Genomic DNA, 18,577 nt, shown 5'->3' on the forward strand with positions numbered 1-18,577 from the left:
ATGAAGCACTAAAGAATAAATTAATAAAAGTGAATGACTGATTATAAAACTATTGAAATACATTTCACAATACCAATAATGGAGACATACCATTTTTCTGAGAAAGATTCAATATAAAAAAGATCAATTCTTCCCAAGTTAATCTCTCATCTCAATATAAGCCCGATAAAAATACTTATAGGCATCAAGATTTCTTAAAAACCATAGTAAATGAGCCAGTGTGTCACTGATGCAGGGATACACAAACACACCCACACATGACAGTATAATGGCAGCAGTGACCTCACAATCGGTAGGAAGAAAGGATGGACTGACTAGTAGTCAGTAAAAAATGGCTATTCAAATGGGGAAAAAAATTGGACCTTTGACTAACAAACCAAAAGCAACAACAACAAAAATCAAATCCAAGCAAAACATCCCCGGGGATTAAAGATCTAAATGGGAAAGAGCTCCAGAAGAAATTACAGGAAACAGGGAAGGATTTCCTAAATAAGATGCAAAAACACCGATTACGGTAATAGGTAAACGTTTTTATATTTAAAAATAATAAAGCTTTCTGTTCTTTAAAAGATACATTTTTAAAAAAAACTCCTAAAAACATACATAGTTTTAATACAGAGGAATAAAATAATGCCTGGGATTTGCCTCAAAGGGATCTGGTGGGGAGGGAATTGGAGTTAATTGACAGGAGCTTAGCTCTGAGTTGGTAACTGTTGAAACTGGGTGATGGGTATACAGGGATTCATCAGATTTTTGTCTTCCCCTTTGTTATATGATATACATGGAATTTCTCATAAAAAAGAGAAAATATTATGGCAATAGGATACCAGTTTTCACCCACCAGATCAGCAAACATTTTACACTCTGATGATTCTACGTGTTTAGTAAGAACATGAAAAAGTGGGAAATCTTATACACAAATGGTAGGAACATAAATTGACATAATCAGTTTGGAAGAAAATTTGGAATTTTCTACCCAAACTGAAGATGCGTATTTACTACCCAGCTGTTCCCCATTCCGGTTAAATCCTAGAAAATCTCATGGAAGCATGTACAAAAATGTGCATAAGCTCATTCCTTTTGATAGCAACAAATGGGAAACAACCAAATGTCCATTGTTAGTACATTTACATATTGAAATGAAAGTGAATTTCCTGGCATTACATGCATCCACATGGATAAACCTTACATGTGGTCAACAAAAAGAATTTGTAGAATACAAACATTATAATACCATTTACATGCAGTACAAAACCATGTAAAGGTAAACATGTGGTCAGGGACGTGTAAGTGAAAAGCCAAAGAAACCCAAAATTCAGAACTCAAAATTCTTCTAATGGGAGAAGGTGATTAAGGGCACAAAGGGGGCACCATAGGGATTGTAAGGTTTTGCTTCTTAAGCTGGGTGGAAGGTACATGAGCGGACAGTATAGTCTTTCTGTATGTAATAAAATAATTCATAATTAAAATTTTTTTCATAATATATATGTCAAGTCATATTTTACACCTAAAACTAATGTCATTGTGTTAATTTATCTCAAATATATACATTTTTTCCAGTGAAAGGAGGGGACATAGGAGGGGGAAGTGAGAGAAGAGGCACAAAATACCCATCAGGGGAGTAAGTTCATTTCGGTTCAACAACAGACTTACTGAGAACAGATGAATGAAACTTTGTCCTACGAGGTACACAATCATCTGCCAGAAGAAAACTGCTGACCTCTCTCAGTACAGAGGTAAAGAAGCTTGTAAAAGCATGAGTTCTAGTCAGACCTTTGATGAGGCCCCCGTGAGGGAAAGCATCGGTGGGTGGGCTTCTGAGCCAGCAATAGGGGCTGAGCTTTTCCTTCTCTTCAGCCCACTTGCTCCCTGCCCCCTCCTGACTATTCAGAAAGGTTTCTAGGTTTGCGTCTTCATGTCACACACGAAATAAAAGTAAATAGAGTACAGTGCTGAATGCATCTTCCCTGTAGCCTTCTGGAGTGGACAACGTCCCTGGGAAAGAGAAGGGCAGTAGTGTGTGAAGGACTTGGTACCTGTTGCTTTCTCCTGATGCCAGGCCACTGGGGAAACCAGCCCCGCTGAAGCGTGCAGTGCAGGCTTCTAGCTCATGACCCAGGTGAGTCACCTCTTCTGGGGGGTGGGGGTGGGGTGGTGCTTCTCTATACCAGTGCCCGGTTCCAGGGGAAGAAGATGTAGGTATGTGCCAGGCTGTGTGTGTCCAGTGAGGCAGGAGGCAAAACACGGGTGATCTCGTTATCAGCACCTCCTAACACCTACGACTTCTTCCCCATGGCCTTCCTGGGGAGTCCCCAGTTTCCACATGCCTTCCTGGGGGAGTCCCCAGCTTCCCCATGACCTTCCTGGGGGAGTCCCCAGCTTCCCCATGGCCTTTCTGGGGAGCCTACAGTAATGAGTGCCCGATGGGCAATCTGACCCCAGGATTACATACAAAGTGCTACAAACTCTGGTTCCTTACACCTCGTCACAGCAGCTGGAATCCAAGGCCCTCTGAGGCCCTGTGAGGCCCTGGGCTCTCTAACTGGATTTTCAGCTTCGCTCCAACTTTCTGGATCCCATGGTGAAGTAAGAAGTGTCAGCTGATGGTCTGCAGATCTGCAAGAGAGCGAACAGAATCACAGGGCTTGTCACCCTTCCCAAATCCTAGCATCTCTGTTTCCTCCAATAGGTCCCGCCTCTTCTACCTTTTTACCTATTTTACTTCCAAACCCACTGTAATATAATATCCCCCCCCCAGATACACAATTCTTTCCTATTATTTTGCACTATTTTGCCTTCATAAGCTAATGTCCCTCCGGGCATTTTCCTGGCTCTGGGTGGACATCTCCAACCTGACTTCAGTGAGAGAAACCTAATACTTATAATGATAATAATGGCTGATATTTATTGAGAATTTGATATGTGGTAGGCTCTGCCTGTTAGGAGTACTTTACCTGGGCAGGGCCGTGGTCTGAACACTTGTTTAGTGCATATACTTTTTAGGTACATAGTATCATTCTCATTTGACCAATGGGGAAACCCAAGTACAGAGGGGTCAGATAACTTCCACGAGTAACAGTCTTTTCGAGAGCCTGCATTCTGAGCTACGGGGCTACAACGGCTGTCTCCTAAAAACCAAAGCAGACCAGACGCTGTGGCGCTGCGGCCGAGCTCCCTTTCTCCCCGGCCGCCCTCCCCCCTCCCCCATGCCCTCCCCATAGCTCACAGCGCATGACTGCTTCCTTGACTTGGCGAAAGCCGCCATCGGGGCCCCGGCCATCCACGAAGTACATGAACCGGAGCTCAGCAGGGTAGGCGGCTCTGGTGAGGCCCAACATCAGCGGGATGGTGCGGCCCTCCGCCCCAGGGGCCTCGCTCAGGGCCTGCAGCATCTGGTACCTGCACCACGGGTCCTGCAGGAAGCCTGGGGTGATGAGCAGCACCCGGCAGTGACTGCTACTCAGGGCCTGGCACAACTCAGACACGATGGCGCCGCCTGGGGTCGCATCCCGAAGCTGCAGGAAGCAGCGCAGGCTGGCGGTGCTGCCCTCCAGGTAGGAGACCAGCTCCTGGGCGGCCTCCAGGTCCTCCTCACTGTGGCACACGCAGACGTCGTAGTCCTTGCTCCAGCGGCCGCTGCTGCTGCTGCTGCTGGCACCCACGTCTGTGGGCGGGGGGGTGCGAGACAAGGCTGAGCTGAGGCCCGGGGCGGGGGGGGCGTACCGGGAGCTCGGCTGTGAAACGTCCCTGGAGGTGCTCTCTGCAGAGTCCGGCAGCTTCCTGGGCTTTGACAGGGCCTGCCTGAACCAGTCTGTGGGGCAGAGAAACGCTGCTCAGGCCGGGTAGTCTCATCAGACTGCGTCCTCATGGCCCTGCACAGAGGACCCCACACCTGGCAGGTCCGCCCATCGCCCCCCACGGGCAGACCATGCCACCCCACTCTCAGAGACCTACCGCTCTGCTCTTTGGTACATCCTTCAGGACTTGCCTTGAACGTCCCATCATCTTTAAAGGTTTGGGGAAGTCATAAAAACTCTGGCTGTTTTATGAGTCGTGAGATCGTAACATACAGCATACTGGCTATAGTTGATAATTCTGTACTCCCTATTTGAAAGTTGCCAAGAGCGGAAGCCTTCAAAGTTCTCATCACAAGAAAATAAGTTCGGTAATTATGTATGGTAATGGATGTTAACTAGGTCTTGTGGTGATCATTTCACAAAATATACAAATATTGAATCATATTGTACTGCTGAAACCAATATAATGTATGTCAATTATACTTCAATGATTAAATAAACAACAACAGAACAAAGAAAGGAAAGAACTCTGACTTTCATCAGCCTGATTAGGAAAGATGTCTTTGCCCTATTCCAGGCCCTTTGATTTCTGGTACTGTCAGCTCACTCTACCCTAAACTTCCCACTCGTAGTGACTAGCCAACCATCTGCTAGTCTGTAAGTAAAGCTATGTTAAGCTGGTCAGGATTAATCAATTTCCAAACCCACTTTCTGCAGTGAGGGGAGGTGGATTTAGATTACGGTGGGCTACCCATTATGGGAGGGAAAGAGGGGAGGGATTGGCATCTGTCTGGCCCCAGGAAATCCCAGATTGTTGCTAAATGGTAAAACAAAAGCATGGAAGAGGGTTACTGCTCAGAGCACCTGAAGAGCGGAGAGCCTAGTGATTTGCCATCTAGACTTTGGAGCCAGGCATAGATCTGATTGTAGACCTGCAGCTTGCTTGCTGTATGACCTTAAGCAAGTCAGTCTATGTCTACCATTTCCTCATCTGTAACACAGGTTCATTTTAATTGTTGCTGAAGATTAACTGAGATAATGCCATGTCTGGTATACTGTAAGTATTCCATAATGAGACCAGCTCAGCTTCCCCAGCTTTTGATAAGGACAGAAAGTTTAGTGTTCTGGAGATTAATTTCTCACTCTGCTTGGCTTCTTCGTCTAAATGGTTCAGAAAGACTTCCATGACAAGAAACACAATGCTAAGTGCTCTGCACCATGGTTTCCAGGTTAGGAAAATTAGCTGAGCATGCATGGAAAAGCTGTGAGCCCAAAGGACTGAAGGTTCTATGATGCGTGCCTCTCTCCTCACTCACCGCAAAGCATCTGGGCTCTGAGGTCAAGGCCGGAGCCCAGGAGCCCACAATCGTCAGCCTCCCTGCATCTCCTGCTGCATGTGGGCCAGGCAGCCCTCCCACCTCACCAACAGGAACGCAGAGGAGTACACTCATAGCTGTGAACAAGAGCGGAATTAGGAGTCGGCTTCCACTCACCAGCCATCTTGCCCAGAGGCTTCTTGGACCGGGAGCGAGGAGCTGGGAAGGAGGATGATGATGCCATAGTATGGGGCTCAAAACTAACCCCATGAGACCAGGCATTGGTAAAGTGAGAGAAGGGAGGGGACTCAGTCGTGACCTTATGGAACAGCCATCCTATAAGAGACAGAGAGAGAGGATCACAAAAATTGTACTTACCTTACTCTCAGTCCCAGTGTATGGGCTCTAGATGTTCTCTCCTAATGCCTGACAGAGGCTCAGTCCCTCTACTGGTCCTTGATCCCTATCCCACATCTACCACTGGATTGGATCCGGCTTCCAGAAAAACCCAGATCTGTGGAGAGTGGTGAGACAGAGTGGGAGCCCAGCATGAGCAGTTGAGTGACTGTCCCCCACTGCACCCGGCCAGGAGCACACCCTGGGGTTCTGGGGCAGGGCAGCTGGCCGGAAGCTCTGGATAAGGACTTTCATTGTGGGAGGAGGGGGGGAAACATGGCGGCGGAGTAGGAGGGCCGTGGGCTCACCAAGTGCCCCGAACTCAGCTAGAGAACACTCAAATCGCTACCATACGATCCAGCAATTGCACTACTGGGTATTTACCCCAAAGATACAAATGTAGGGATCCGAAGGGGTACGTGCGCCCCGATGTTTATAGCAATGTCCACAATAGCCAAACTGTGGAAAGAGCCCAGATGTCCATCGACAGATGAATGATAAAGAGGATGTGGTATATATACACAATGCAATATCATGCAGCCATCAAAAGGAATGAAATCTTGCCATTTGCAACGACGTGGATGGAACTGGAGGGTATGATGCTGAGTGAAATAAGTCAATCAGAGAAAGACATGTATTATATGACCTCACTGATAGGAGGAATTCTTAATCTCAGGAAACAAACTGAGGGTTGCTGGAGTGGGGGGTGGGGTGGGAGGGATGGGGTGGCTGGGTGATAGACACTGGGGAGGGTATGTGCTATGGTGAGTGCTGTGAATTGTGTAAGACTGTTGAGTCACGGACCTGTACCTCTGAAACAAATAATACATTATATGTTAAAAAAAAGAAGAAGATAGCAGGAGGGGAAGAATGAAGGGGGGGAATCGGAGGGGAAGATGAACCCTGAGAGACGATGGACTCTGAGAAGCAAACTGAGGGTTCTAGAGGGGAGGGGGCTGGGGGGATGTGTTAGCCTGGTGATGGGTATTAAGGAGAGCACGTTCTGCATGGAGCGCTGGGTGTTATGCACAAACAATGAATCATGGAACACCACATCTAAAACTAATGATGTAATGTATGGGGATTAACGTAACATAAAAAAAAAAAAAAACAACACCTCTCAAATCACCCTAAATACCCGCAGAAACCGACCGGAATACTGGCAGAACAAACTCCACAACTAAAGGGAGAGAAGAAGCCACACCGAGGAAGGTAGGAAGTGCAGAGACCTGGCATGGGGGAGAAACGGCTCCTGGCTTCTGCGGAGCGGGGCGGGGGGCAGTGGCGAAGGGCTGAGAGAGAGGAGCGCACAGGAGATACGCACAGGAGAGCGGTTTACCCAAAGCCAGTGGCTTGGAAGGCGAGAGGGGCTGAAATTTGTGAGATTTTGCAACTAGCGGGGCTTAAAGCCTGGAGTTTTAAAAGACTGGAGGACTTGGCTGGGATAGAGCCCTGAGGGTACTGCCCTGCTCCTGGAGAGAAGGCGGGCAAGCAACTGGGGGCAGATTATTCACTCTCCGGAGAGGCAGAGACACCTTTCCAGGAACAAAGGAGTTGGCCAGCACCATTTCCCAGAAACAGAGCCACCAGCAGGAGGCAGCTCTGGGGGACACTGGCTGCCTAACCAGCTTACACCGCGCCCCGGCCCCGGCACTCTGGTGGGACTGCCCCTCTCCATCAAGCTCTGGTCTCGGTCCCGGCCCAGTCTGTCTCATTTGCCGGGCAGTGGCCCCCTCCGCCAGAAGACCCAACCCAAACCCCTGCCCACACCATGTCTCCTGACCGAAGTGTTCTGCAGGGCTTCGGCTCCAGTGGAAGGAGTTATCAGGTCACATTTAACAAGCAAACCAGAGCACACCTAGTTAAAACTCGCCACATTCAGGCCAGGGACCAAACACTGCTCACTGCCGGCAAGGAGAGCCTCTGCAGACAACTGGCCCAAAGGACAGGGCAGCCAGAACACAGCAGCAGAGCACATGCAGCACATGCCAGAGACATTAACTGAAATGCCAGGCCCGGGGCACTGCATGAGCTCTTCTTCATAAGGCCGTTGCCTTCAGGAGCAGAAGACGCAACTGGCTTTTCTAACACAGAGAAGAAGGCAGAGATTTAGATAAAATGTGCACATGGAGGAATTTACACCAAATGAAAGAACAAAATAAGGCCACGGCCAGAAATCCAAGAAAAACAGGTACAACTAGTCTGTCTAATAGAGAATTTAGAGTAACACTCATAAGGCTGATCATTAGACTTGAGGAGATAATTAACTTCAGGGAGACCCTTACCACAGAGTTAAGAAATGGTTGTTGAGAGATAAAAACGGCAATAAATGAGACGGTAAACACGTGTGATGCAATGACAACAGGGTGGAAGAAGCAAAGGAACAAATTAGTGACCTAGAAGGTAAGCAAGCTGAACAAAAGAGAGAAGAAAGGATTATGCAAAATGAGAATAGACTTAGGGAACTCAGTGACTCCATCAAACATAATAACATTTGTATTATAGGGATCCCAGAGGGAGAAGAGAAAAGGGGGCAGAAAATTTATTTGAAGAAATAATAGCTGAAAACTTCCCTAATCTAGGTAAGGAAACAGATATCCAGATCCAAGAGGCACAGAGAACCCCCAACAAAATCAACAAAAGCAGATCCACACCAAGACCTATTATAATTAAACTGGCAAAATATAGTAGTAAGGAAAAAATCTTAAAAGCAGCAAGACAAAAGAAGATGGTTACTTATAAGAGTAAACCCGTAAGGCTAGCAGCCAATTTTTCAGCACAAACTCTCCAAGCCAGAAGGCATGATCTATTCAGAGAGCTAAGTGGGAAAAATCTGCAGCCAAGAATACTCTATCCAGCAAGGCTAACATTCAAAATAGAAGGAGGAACAGTTTCACAGACAAACAAGGACTTCCTGTGTCAATGCTGAACTCGGACCACAGTTGCTATTTGGACAAATAATTATGTATCCAGGTAGATGCTGAGAAGTACTGAGAGAGCACATGCAAGAAACCTTGAAAGACTTCCTCCAGTCTGCCTTCTGAATAACTCCCTCCATCCACCTATCCGTCTTCCCATAGAAACACCCCTCCCCCCCACTTCTTCCTTTCCCCTCTCCCTCAGCTGTCAACTCAGGGAGATAGAGTCACATAGTGGTAGAGTCTACAGACTCTACAAGCAGAGTGCCTGGATTCTCACCTCTTATTAATCGCGGCCTTTGGCAAGCTACTTAATCTTGCTAAGCTTCAGCTTCTCCATCTTTTTTTTTTTTTTAAAGATTTTATTTATTTGAGAGAGAGAGAATGAGAGAGAGCACATGAGAGAGGGGAGGGTCAGAGGGAGAAGCAGACTCCCTGCCGAGCAGGAAGCCCGATGCGGGACTCGATCCAGGGACTCCAGGATCATGACCTGAGCCGAAGGCAGTCGCCCAACCAACTGAGCCACCCAGGCGCCCCTCAGCTTCTCCATCTTTGAAATGGAAATAAAACTAGAACTTCCTCAGCTTTATTGTGAAGACCACATGACATAATTTATGTAAAGTGGTAATGATTCGGCATATAATGTTCAGAAAATAGTTAGTACATATTTAAAATAATCTAGATCAGGGCACCTGGGTGGCTCAGTCAGTTAAGTGTCTGCCTTCAGCTCCGGTCATGACCCCAGGGTCCTGGAATCGAATCCTGTGTCAGGCTCCCCGCTCAGCGGGGAGCCTGCTTTTCCCTCTCTCCCTGCTCTCCCCCTGCTTGTGTTCTCTCTCTCTCTGTCAAATAAATAAAATCTTAAAAAAAAATAATAAAATAATCTAGATATTGGAGGGATATATTATGTTCATGATTTAGAATACTCAGCATTGTAATTTTCCCCAAACTAATCTAAAGGTAAGTGTTATCCAAATTCTGGAATTTGTGGGGGGGGGGCAGGGATTGTCAGACTGCTTCTAAATTTATATGGAAATGCAGAGGACCAAGAATGTCTTCAATGGGCAGTTTGTTGTGTTTCCCTTCCACCACGATGACCAGGATACCCCTGATGGTGGAGGCTCTTTCAGCCTAGGTTTCTGGGAAGACAGTATGTGGAATAGAGCCCCCCCACCCCCTGATCCGAGGTGGGGCTGCAGCATTCGCACGTGAAGGGCTGGCAGAGAACTTGGCTCTCAAGCTGGAGCGGTGGGCAGAGCTGCTTGCTTTCTCACTCTGACCTGTCTGCAGAGGTCAAAACAGACCCCTGGGAACTCACAGAAAAACTACTTGTTTTGTGAAACACACAGTAATAAATTTCCAAGTTGAAAGGATGTTATTCAAGGTTGAGGATGATGCTTGTTCACTGCTGAATGCTACACACCTTTATGCCAAGCCAGTGCCTATCAGACGAGTTACTGATGACTCATGAAACTATATCAAAGTTCAAAAAAAAAAAAAAAAAAAGACCTTAAACCACTGGAGCCAGGGGGGCAGGAAGAAGAAGAGGAGTGGGCACAGGAACCAGAGACATCTTGAAAGAGAAGAGCAGTTCGCTGCTAAGCCAGCCAAGGAGACATTAAAAGGTGAACACTGTCATATATGTGTGTTTCTTTTCCTACCTCATATTCTTCGGATTTCAGACAGTCTGAGTGGTAGGCTGAAGTTAAGGCAATGCCTGATAACAGGTGATTTTGAAATCCTTTTCCAGGTCTGGGGTTGCTGTCCCTCGACATCTTCATTTCAACCATTCCAGATGCCCTTTCTCTCAGTAGCAGACATAATGTCTCTGGGTTTTATAAATTATTTAAATATTTTGTCAATTTTGTCTTAATTTTAAAATTCATTATTTGGCCTTGATATAAACTGGAGAATCATTTGATATTCTTAATGGTAGTTTAAAGGTTAGAAACTAACATAATACTTTAATCTTCTTAACAGATGTGGATTTAAAAGTTTCAGTTTCTCATTTTAGGACATGACTTGCCCTTTTGGTCATACATGCTGATTTTTGGTAATTGCCTATTTTCATTGCTTGGTTAAGAAGAAATCCAGTTGCCCAACAGCATATGCCACTGTAAGTGGGTTGGTATAAGCCCTTGGGACTATTGTTACGGAAATGTTTAAATACAGGAAAAAATTGCATCTTTGACATAGGATAATTGAGCAAGATGACAGATTAAGTTCCATTAACCCTATACACGGTCTACTTCTAGAATCTAAAACTCCACTGCACCTTCCTTGTTATCTTTCAGTTCCTGTGCAGCTGAAGCTATGAGACCATCACACTTAAACATGCTTTAAACTTTACAAGATTTAGTACTAGTCATATATTCAGATAGAGGGGACATAGTTGTCAAACAGATGAGAAGATAATGAACCTAAATCTCCAAATGGAAGGTCTAATTACTAGCTCTGTTTAGTCTTGGATTTGTTGTGTGGCCTTAGGTACAGTCATTTTTCCTTGGGCTTTTTAAAAATTCATAAAGTAAAATGATACATACCTAAATACCTACTTTGTAGATAACTACAAAGACTTGATAGAAAATTAGTAAAAGCTTCTTTTAAAAAAGCAACAGCACAGGGCGCCTGGGTGGCTCAGTTGGTTAAGCGACTGCCTTCGGCTCAGGTCATGATCCTGGAGTCCCTGGATCGAGTCCCGCATCGGGCTCCCTGCTCGGCAGGGAGTCTGCTTCTCCCTCTCCCACTCCCCGTTTGTGTTCCCTCTCTCACTGTGTCTTTCTCTGTCAAATAAATGAATAAAATCTTTAAAAAAAAAAAAAAAGCAACAGCACGATACCTTTAGTGTTTTTTAGAATGCTTTTGCAGTATTATATGTAGGAATATACTATGTGAGGGAACTATTACGAGGTTTCACTGTACAAAATACAAAGTGTATTAAGTATTATCCAATACCTAACAGGTGTCCAATCTCTCTCTTTTTTTTTTTTTAAGATTTTATTTATTTATTTGACAGAGAGAGAGAGAGAGAGATAGCAAGGGCAGGAACACAAGCAGGGGGAGTGGGAGCGGGAGAAGCAGGCCTCCTGCGGAGCAGGCAGCCCGATGCGGGGCTCAATCCCAGGATCCCAGGACCATGACCTGAGCCGAAGGCAGACGCTTTACCAACTGAGCCACCTAGGTGCCCCTGTCCAATCTCTTTTATACAGGGAATGTACTGAAACTATGAAGACGTATGATTAGAATATGTACTTTATATAATTCATATGACATTTCTGTTAAGCTGGAATCACTGTCTGTGGTGGACAAGTTAACGTCCCATGAAGATGTCCACATCCTAATCCTCAGAACCAGTGAATATGCTACCTTCCATGGCAGAAATGGACTTTGCAGATGAGATTAAGGATCTTGAGATGTGAAGAGTATCCTGGATGACCTGAGAGGGCTCTATGTCATCACAAGGGTCCTTCTAAGAGGCAGGCAGGGGGGTCAGGCTGAGAGGAGGAGGGACAACGGAAGCAGAGGTTGGTGTGATGTGGGGGAATGCAGGCAGCCTCTAGAAGCTGGAAAAGGCAAGTGGATGGATTCTTCTCTAGAGCATCCAGAAGGAACATAGCCCTGCCAGTCCACTTTAGACTTCTGGCTGCCACAGCTGTAGGCTAATAAATGCCTGCTGTATTAAGCCACTAAGTTTTTGGTAACTGGTTAGAGAAACAGCAGGAAACTACTACACTATCTTTATTGTCTGTCATGCTAGTGAACGGAGAAAGCATTGAATCTGAGTGCTAAAGACTGGTCTGTTTAAAGGTTTAAATTGTTTGAAAGAGTTTTTCACTTCTTTGATGAATAAATTATCTTGACACTTGATTTTGACGTTAAGAACACTGGTTTCAAAGGTTAACTTTTGCTTCTCAAACATTTGCTAAGACACTTGTTGGGCAGGAGCGTTAGGACTTGCAAGACAGCGTCACTTAAAGTGCTCAACTGAATTGTTAATAGCTGGATAGATACAATACTGTGTTTTCTTTTTTTTTTTTTTTAAGATTTTATTTATTTATTTGAGAGAGAGAGAGCATGAGAGGGGGGAGGGTCAGAGGGAGAAGCAGACTCCCTGCCGAGCAGGGAGCCCGATGCGGGACTCGATCCCGGGACTCCAGGATCATGACCTGAGCCGAAGGCAGTTGCCCAACCAACTGAGCCACCCAGGCGCCCACTGTGTTTTTTTTCTTAAAGATTATATTCATTTATTTGACAGAGAGAGACAGCGAGAGAAGGAACACGAGCAGGGGCAGTGGGAGAGGGAGAAGCAGGCTCCCCGCAGAGCAGGGAGCCCGATGCGGGACTCGATCTCAGGACCCTGGGATCATGACCTGAGCCGAAGGCAGACGCTTAACGACTGAGCCACCCAGGTGCCCCTGTATTTTTTTTTTTTAAAGAAGCTTTGGGAGACATAGCTAGATAAAAAAAAAATACCTAAGATCTTAAAGAAGAACAATGCTGAGAGCTTCCACCACCAGAATAATAAAGATAAATAATAAAATAATAAACACTTATTATAAAGCATTATTTAAGGGAGCATGGTACTGTGCATGAGTCCACAGACGGATGAAAGAACAGGGTGTCTAGAAACAGACCCACATTCGGGGCGCCTGGGTGGCTCAGTCGTTAAGCGTCTGCCTTCGGCTCAGGTCATGATTCCAGGTCCTGGGATCCAGCCCCGCATCAGGCTCCCTGCTCGGCGGGAAGCCTGCTTCTCCCTCTCCCACTCCCCCTGCTTGTGTTCCCTCTCTCGCTGTGTCTCTCTCTGTCAAATAAATAAATAAAATCTTAAAAAAAAAAAAAAAGAAACAGACCCACATCCGTACAGTCTCCTGATCACAAGGCTGACACTGCCAAGCAGTGGAAAGTGGTGCTGCATCAATTTTGATAGCCTTGTGGAAAAAAATAAATCTTGACCCAAATCTCATACCATACAAAAAACTTAATTTCAAACGGATGGCAGATATAAGTGAGAAAAACAATAAAGCTTTTAGAGGAAAATATAGGAGTTTATCTTCCTGACTTCATCTTCTGATTATTTAAAATTGAGATGTAATTGACACAAAACATTAGTTTCAGGTGCACAACACAATGATCCGATATATGTATATATTGTGAAATGGTCACCCAGTAAGTCTAGCTAACATCCATCACCACATAGTTACACATTTTTTTCTTGTGATGAGAATAAATCCACTCTGTTAGCAACCTTCAAATATGCAATACAGTTTTGTAGTCTAGTCACCATGCTGTCAATTTACATCCCCAGGATTTCTTTACCTTATGACTGGAGTTTGTATCTTTTGACCACCTTCACTCATTTTGCCCACCCACTACCCCCTGGGGTAAGTAAAGATTTTTTCAACTGGTCATAAATAATACAACCATGACGGGGGGGGAGATAAACTGGGCAACATTAAAGTGAAGAACTGTTGTTCATCAAAAGCCACCTTTAAGAGAGTGAAAATGAAAAGGCAATCTCCCGAGACGATATTTTAAAAATACATATCCAATAAATGTTTCATAACCAGAATATTTAAGAACTCTTACAAACTAGTAAGAAAGTAATAACCTGGGGTGCCTGTCGTTAAGCGTCTGCCTTCGGCTCAGGTCGTGATCCCAGGGTCCTGGGATCGAGCCCCGCATCGGGCACCCTGCTCGGCAGGAAGCCTGCTTCTCCCTCTCCCCCTCCCCCTGCTTGTGTTCCCTCTCTAGCTGTCTCTCTCTCTGTCAAATAAATAAATAAAATCTTTTTAAAAAAAGTAATAATCTATTGAAAAAAATGGGCAGAAGAATTGAACACTTTGCAAAAAGGATATCCAAATGCCCAACAGACATGAAAAGATGCAGACTCATTAGTCAAAAGAGAAATGCAAATTAAAACCTCAGTGCAACACCACTGCTCGAGCCCTGAGCAGAATGCTACAATGAAAAAGACAGTATCAAGTACTGGTAAAGATGTTGAGGAATAGGAATTCACACCCTGCTGGTGGGAGTGTAAATTCCTACAACCACTTTGGAAAACCATGTGGCACTAAACTATGCTAAAGCTGAACATAAACACACCTAGCAATTCCACTCTTAGGCATATACCCAACAGGACTGCTACATACGTCCCCCAAAAGACAACCACAAGAATCCTCGAGGCACTATTTAAAAAAAAAAAAACCAAACCCAAACTGGAAACAACCCATGTCCATCCACCCAAGTGCCCAGTAGAAAGTAGAAATAAATTGTGCTCTATCTGTACAGTGCAAAATCACACATCAGTTGAGATTAATGAATCACGGCTAAATGCAACCCGGCTGCATCTCACATACTGAGTATAAAGTACTATACACAAAAAGTAGGTAAACATGAGTCCACATATCAAAACTTCAAAACCAGGCAAGCTTTTTATGATGTGAGAAGCCAGGATAATAGTTCCCCTTAGATGAAAGCAGTCAATGGAAGTGGACATAGAGGGTTCTGGAGTGCTAGCCGTATTTTATTTATTCTGGATACGGGTTGTGCAGGAAATGTTCACTCTCTGAAAACTGGGTAAGCTGTACACTTATGACTGCAATTCTCTGTATGCAGGTCGTATTTCAATAGTTCCTTAAAAGTTAAAAAAAACAAACAAACTAGATGTGACTTTCTCTGACAGTCCATCACTCCTGGCCCTAGGTGCCCTCTGGCTTAGGTGTCTCAGCTACCGGGGTACTCCAGACTGTCCCTCTGTTGGTGGCACTTACCAGGGTTGTGCTGGGATTTCTTAATTTACGTCCTCAGGGGGAGGACAGGGCTGACCCTTCCCTGTCCACTGCGGTCACTCCAGCACTGCACACGTTGGCCTGCCCAAGATAGATGTTCGTCAAAGAAATGCCTCGGTAGGTCATGAACCCTAACTAAAGCCATGTTCTTGCTGGAACACTCGCAAAGACCATCAGAAGAGCAAAGAAAAATGTGAGCAGACTGTAGTAGAAACACTACAGTTAAAGATGGAAACAACCTGACCGAGCCAGGGTCTTCAACCCACACTGAAGGAGAGGGGCTCCCTGCACAAGCTTCTTCGCGGCGGAGAAAGTGACGGCTTTCTTGGGAGAGCCTGTCCACCCCGTTTCCGCGTTCAGGCCGCTGGAGGCAGCCAGGTAAAGGGGGCAGGAGAGAGGAAGGCGGTCCCCCCGGGCAGACGTGCCGCAGGGATGCGGCCAGTCCGGGAGGCACGGCCGGGGCGCAGGGATCCCACAGTCCCACCCCCACCCCCACCGCGGGGACCCCGCCCCGCCGAGGGCTCACCTGCGCGTGGGTGGCGGCGACCCCGCCGCGGTGCGGACCGCGGGGCTGGCTCGGGCTCCCGCGCGGTGTCGGCTCGGGCTCCCGCGCGGTGCCGGTCGCCCCCGGCGAGGGGAAGTGCGGCGCGCAGACCCGGGCAGATGGCCGCCCGGCTCTCCGGCTCCCCCGGAAGCGGCGAGGCGGCCCGGCCCGCGGCCCCTCCTCCCCGGCCCGCGCCCTGAGCCTGCAAGGCCCTCCGGCGGCCCGCCGTCCGGCCGCCCCGCCTGGGAAGCGCGCTCCCCGATGCTCCCCCTCGCCGCCCCGCCCCCGGGGCCCTGGGAGCTCCGGAGCCGGCAAACCCGCAGAAACTTGGAGAAGAGTCGGTGCTCCCGCGTCCCCCGAAACCCACGCGCACAGCCTGAAGCCTCGGCTTTGTTCTGTGTCGGGGAGAAGGAAAGAAACCCTTGTTCCATTCATTTAATTCTCTTAACGACCTGCAAGGCCAGCCATTGTAACCATTTTTCTTTTTCTACGGTTAAAGTGGAGGGGCGCCTGGGTGGCTGAATCGGTTAAGTCTCCCACTCTTGATTTCTGCTCAGGTCGTGATCTCGGGGTCCTGAGGTCCACCCTGGTGCGGCTCTGCTCAGCGTGGAGCCTGCTCAAGATTCTCTCCCTCTCCCTCTACTCCTCCCCCCTGCGCGGCCTGGGGCGGGGGGGAGGGGAGGGAGGAATAAGAAAGAAAAGAAAAAAAAAGTGGAGATTTAAGACTTGTCCAAAGTCCACATGGCAGGTGGTCGCGGGGCTCTCAACCGCAGAAATGGGGCGGGGCGGGGGTTGAGGGGGGACACAACTGAGGCCGGTGTTGGAAGCCGATGCCAAACCCCGCGCTTCCCTGCTGCACAAAAGTGATGAGCAAGACATTGGCTGAGTCCTGGGTTAAAGTGCAGGATTTCTTTACCTGCCCGCTTGCTGATGAGCTTTGTGAAGCACCAGGACGGGGTGGGGGGTGGAGGGTGGAGGGAAGGCAACACGTATCCTTTCCCCGACTTGTTTCAGCGTAGTAGAAATACCAGTATCTTCCTGAGCAGTGTTCCATGGCATGCCAGTTTGGGAAACATTCCTCCCAAATGCTGGACGATGCAGCTAGTTTAATAGGACTGACGGAAGATTCATGATTCATGATCTCCCTTTCAGTCTGATTTCCTACGTTTCTCACCAGCCAGCAGAGCGAATTAGTGGCTAATCCTGGGAGGCAGTGTGGTCTCGGACTGTACACGAGGGCTCTGGAGCGGCTCTGGAGCAAGACCGCCGGGGTTCACATCCAGAGCTCATCACTTACTAGCCCTCTGACCCTGGGGAAGTTATGTGGCCTGTCTCGGTTCACTTCACTCGTGGTCAGATGACAGTACCTGGTTCCCAGTGTTGCGGGGAGGAGTAGGTGAGATGAAGTAGGTAGGAAGTACAGGAAGGGTTTCTTTGACCCTTTATCCAACACACCTCTGCTTTGCCCGGCCGGGCGCTTGACCTCCGCTGTTCCCTCCACCCACCGTGCGCTCCCTTTCCCAGCTGTGCTCTTCCCGCGCCCCCTTCTGGCAAGGCTCCTTTCTACGGCTTTCTTAACCCTGCCCGTCCCACCTCTTTCCTCACCAGCCCTGTTCCACCCTGTTGTTTGGAGTTAAGCCAGGGCTCCCCTCGGGCTCCAGCGCAGGGCACAGGCACTCAGGGAAGCCTGGCTGAGAGCGGGTGGAGGGCACGCATGGCGACAGCTCAGTGTTGGGGCAAAGGTGAAGGAGGCTTGGACTGAGAGGGAAGACAGATGGCAGGGTAAGTGCTCTCCTACGAGTCCTCATTAATGCATTCTTAATAAATGAGTACAGTGTTTGTCATCTTGAAGTAGCTTCAGGGTGAGGAGCCAGATGAAGGCCATTTTCCTTCTGACCCACAGAGGGGGGTAGCTACTGAAGGCAGGGTGAGTGAATACTGGGCACCTGACGAGGCTAGCTTACAGGGTTATCATGGATGTTGGGCTTGGCCTGAGTTGTCCCTAGCCCATGCCCCTGGCAAGTTCCTTCCTGTCTTTCAGCACCTGAGGCTCTTCCTCTTTTGCTCGCCTCATCAGTCCTGGCTCTTACCCAGCCCAGGGGCTTCTCCTGTTACCTCATGGGGCAGCACCACTCCAGTCCCCGGTCCGCCCTCCCTCACACAGCTGATAATCAGTCGGGCCCATCTTTTCCCTTCTTCTCCCCAAAGGCTGCTTTTGAGGGGGAATGAACGTTTTACTAACTGTCTCTACTCCCATTCACTTCTCCCTTCTGAACAACTGTCACCTTGGACCCCACTGAGGTACATTTCTTCCCAGAACCGCTCTCCGTGGGGGCCCCAACCGACCTACCTGGTACTGATCCCGCCTGCGAGCATGCATGGATATCGCTGACCACTCCTAGGTTCCTGGGACACCTCATGCTCCTGGCTTTTCTCCTGCCTCTGGCCACCTCTTCGGTTTCCTCTCCTTTCGTTCATCCCTTAAAATGACAGTGGGGTCCCCCCTGGCTTCCCCCCTTGGCCCCCTACTCTTCTCCCCTTGTGGGGGGATGCCATTCTCTTCCATGGTATCCATATCTCTACAGCCTAGGTCATCCTGAGTGCCCAGCAGTACCTTCAACTCCCAGCTAGACAGCTCTACCCGATGTCCTTGTACGCACCCTTGACTCAACATGTCCCAGACTGTACCACTCATTTTGTCCCTCACCCTGCTCCTCCCTGGTGTTCCTCACCTCTGTGAAAGGCAAGACATGCATCTAGCTGTCCAAGCCAAAAACCTGAGTCTTACTTGACCCCACTTCTTGTGACTACTGTC

At 47.7% G+C, this 18,577-nt stretch overlaps 1 protein-coding gene across 1 annotated transcript; it reads right to left on the reverse strand.

Moving 5' to 3' along the window:
• Positions 1–1,800: 1,800 nt before the first annotated feature.
• On the reverse strand, positions 1,801–15,702 carry LOC110586242 (TIR domain containing adaptor protein). Its single transcript, XM_021696435.1, has 4 exons — positions 15,201–15,702; positions 5,291–5,449; positions 3,227–3,811; positions 1,801–2,616 (listed from the first exon to the last, which is right to left on the reverse strand). The coding sequence occupies exons 2-4, from the start codon at positions 5,355–5,357 to the stop codon at positions 2,597–2,599; spliced, it is 672 nt and encodes a 223-aa protein (XP_021552110.1). The 5' UTR covers positions 5,358–5,449; positions 15,201–15,702; the 3' UTR covers positions 1,801–2,596.
• Between the last annotated feature and the right edge of the window lie 2,875 nt (positions 15,703–18,577).

Source organism: Neomonachus schauinslandi, chromosome 11, assembly GCF_002201575.2.
Source record: "Neomonachus schauinslandi chromosome 11, ASM220157v2, whole genome shotgun sequence".
Classification (NCBI taxonomy): domain Eukaryota; kingdom Metazoa; phylum Chordata; class Mammalia; order Carnivora; family Phocidae; genus Neomonachus; species Neomonachus schauinslandi.